This window comes from Amblyraja radiata, chromosome 9 (genome assembly GCF_010909765.2).
Source record: "Amblyraja radiata isolate CabotCenter1 chromosome 9, sAmbRad1.1.pri, whole genome shotgun sequence".
Classification (NCBI taxonomy): Eukaryota; Metazoa; Chordata; class Chondrichthyes; order Rajiformes; family Rajidae; genus Amblyraja; species Amblyraja radiata.
The window spans coordinates 5285270-5288512 of NC_045964.1; the positions used below are offsets into that span (position 1 = coordinate 5285270).

General features: G+C 54.3%; 1 protein-coding gene across 4 annotated transcripts in view; it reads right to left on the reverse strand.

The window, feature by feature from the left end:
• Positions 1 to 369, reverse strand: part of atl1 (atlastin GTPase 1) — a 92275-nt gene extending 91906 nt beyond the window's left edge. For 3 of the 4 annotated variants that reach the window (XM_033026557.1, XM_033026558.1, XM_033026556.1), the window contains exon 1: positions 85 to 369. In XM_033026557.1, the coding sequence (XP_032882448.1) occupies positions 85 to 133 (49 nt within the window). In that variant the 5' untranslated portion in view covers positions 134 to 369. The remainder of the gene's footprint in view (positions 1 to 84) is intronic. The other variant, XM_033026559.1, reaches the window with a different exon arrangement.
• Between the last annotated feature and the right edge of the window lie 2874 nt (positions 370 to 3243).

Consider the following 3243-nt stretch of genomic DNA (forward strand, 5'->3'; position numbering starts at 1 on the left):
CTCCCTCCATCCCCCGCTCTCCATCTCCCTGTCCCCGGGAGGAGAGGGGACCCTCACCCTTTGTCAGCCCCCGCCCTCACTCACCCCAACTGTTCCTGTCGCTCATGTTGGTGGCGGGCCGGGTGTGGGCCATTGTGCCGGCAGCGCTGGAGCTGGAGCTGGGTCTGGAGCTGGGTCTGGGGCTGACGCGGGGGGTGCGGGCAGTGGGACTGCCCCTGGTCCCTGTCCCTGTCCCTGTCCCGGGTGCGGGTGACGAGAGGCCGCAGCTTGTCTCCGCTGTCCCCGGGCCCGACACCGAGACCGACACCGAGACCCGCCCGGCTGTCAGCGGCGGGGGCGCGCACTCGCTCCCGACACTGGCGGGCGCGCACACGTCAGGCCCGGGACTTGTCGGGAGCGCGCACGCGTCCGGCCCAGGATTGGCCCCGGCAGCGACAGTGACACAAAGGGTGACAGAGGGGGGCGGGCATTGTCCGGGGGGGGGGGTGTACACACACACACACAGAGCCCCCACCCAGGGGACAAGCTGTGTCCAGGGGTGTGTACACACACACACACACACAGAGCCCCCACCCAGGGGACAAGCTGTGTCCAGGGGTGTGTACACAGAGCCCCCACCCAGGGGACAAGCTGTGTCCAGGGGTGTGTACACACACACACACACACACACACAGAGCCCCCACCCAGGGGACAAGCTGAGTCCAGGGGTGTGTACACACACACACAGAGCCCCCACCCAGGGGACAAGCTGTGTCCAGGGGTGTACACACACACACACACACACACACACAGATCCCCCACCCAGGGGACAAGCTGTGTCAAGGTGTGTGTACACAGACAGAGATCCCCCACCCAGGGGACAAGCTGTGTCCAGGGGTGTGTACACAGACCCCACCCAGGGGACAAGCTGTTTCCAGGGGTGTGTACACACACACAGATCCCCCACCCAGGGGACAAGCTGTGTCTGGGTGTGTGTACACAGACACAGACCCCCCCACCCAGGGGACAAGCTGTGTCCGGGTGTGTGTACACAGACCCCACCCAGGGGACAAGCTGTGTCCAGGGGTGTGTACACACACACACAGACCCCCACCCAGGGGACAAGCTGTGTCCGGGTGTGTGTACACACAGAGCCCCCACCCAGGGGACAAGCTGTATCCAGGGGTGTGTACACACACAGAGTCCCCACCCAGGGGACAAGCTGTGCCCAGGTATGTGTACACAGGCCCCCCCACCCAGGGGACAAGCTGTGTCTAAGGGTGTGCAACCACATCCTTGTTTATCTCAAAGACTTGGATGAGAATGTACCAGGCAGGCATGATTGGTAAATTTGCAGATGACACCAATGTGGGTGGTATTGTAGGGGGTGAGGATGGTTATTTAGGGCAACACAGTTTTAAGGTGAGAGTGGAAAGATTTAATAGGAACCTAAGGGGCAACATCTTCACGCCAGGGGGTGGTGGGCATATAGAACAGAGGAGGTAGTTGAGGCAGGTACTGTAACAGATACATGGATTGGATATGTTTGGAGGGATATGGGCAGGTAGGACTGGTGTAGATGGGGCAGCTTGTATGATTTGGGCTTAAGGGCCTGTTTCTGTGCTGTGTAAACTCTTATGACTTATTAGTTCCACCACAGGCTGCAGCAAGGAAACAGCGGCATTTATGATAGCACTGTGTCGGATGGTCGGGTCAGGTCGGTGCCTTGTGTTACAGTGTCGGATTGCTGTATCGTGTGATAAAAGGTACAGGATAAATTCACCTGAGCAGGTGAAATGATGCACAATCATCTCAAATCAAATATCTCTCCAATAGAAGTGGGAAAGTCAGAAGATAGACACAAAATACTGGAGTAACTCAGCGGGACAGGCAGCATCTCTGGAGAAAAGGAATAGGTGACGTTCGGGTCGAGACTCTTCTTTAGGCTGAGATTCGAGAGATATAGACGATGATGTAGAGAGATATAGAACAAACTAGACTAAGTGGGACCCGTTGGGTCCCGGCCTCACACGGGAGGACTGGACACCCAACACAATATTCCACCTCTCCACCAATTCCAATATTGCTACTGGACAGCCAGGGGGGGTACTATCTGTTGAGCTAGTATGAGTGTTGTGGGCCGAAGGTACTGGTTTCCAGAGGGCTACTATGGAGTTTGTGGACCGAATGGATTTTTGGGCTGGAAGCTCAGTCACTGAGGGCTGGCAGTACAATCACTCGGACCTGGCAGGCTGGCGGCTGAGACACTGACAGAAATTCTGCCCAAAAACAGGTGAGACTGTAAGAGAGAAGGGTGAAGGATAGAGAACTGGCTGGCAACAGGAAGCAAAGGAGTAGGAGTAAACGGGTCCTTTTCACAATGGCAGGCAGTGACTAGTGGGGTACCGCAAGGCTCAGTGCTGGGACCCCAGCTATTTACAATATATATTAATGATCTGGATGAGGGAATTGAAGGCAATATCTCCAAGTTTGCAGGATGACACTAAGCTGGGGGGCAGTGTTAGCTGTGAGGAGGATGCTAGGAGACTGCAAGGTGACTTGGATAGGCTGGGTGAGTGGGCAAATGTTTGGCTGATGCAGTATAATGTGGATAAATGTGAGGTTATCCATTTTGGTGGCAAAAACAGGAAAGCAGACTATTATCTAAATGGTGGCCGACTAGGAAAAGGGGAGATGCAGCGAGACCTGGGTGTCATGGTACACCAGTCATTGAAAGTAGGCATGCAGGTGCAGCAGGCAGTGAAGAAAGCGAATGGTATGTTAGCTTTCATAGCAAAAGGATTTGAGTATAGGAGCAGGGAGGTTCTACTGCAGTTGTACAGGGTCTTGGTGAGACCACACCTGGAGTATTGCGTACAGTTTTGGTCTCCAAATCTGAGGAAGGACATTATTGCCATAGAGGGAGTGCAGAGAAGGTTCACCAGACTGATTCCTGGGATGTCAGGACTGTCTTATGAAGAAAGACTGGATAGACTTGGTTTATACTCTCTAGAATTTAGGAGATTGAGAGGGGATCTTATAGAAACTTACAAAATTCTTAAGGGGTTGGACAGGCTAGATGCAGGAAGATTGCTCCCGATGTTGGGGAAGTCCAGGACAAGGGGTCACAGCTTAAGGATAAGGGGGAAATCCTTTAAAACCGAGATGAGAAGAACATGTTTTCACACAGAGAGTGGTGAATCTCTGGAACTCTCTGCCACAGAGGGTAGTCGAGGCCAGTCATTGGCTATATTTAAGAGGGAG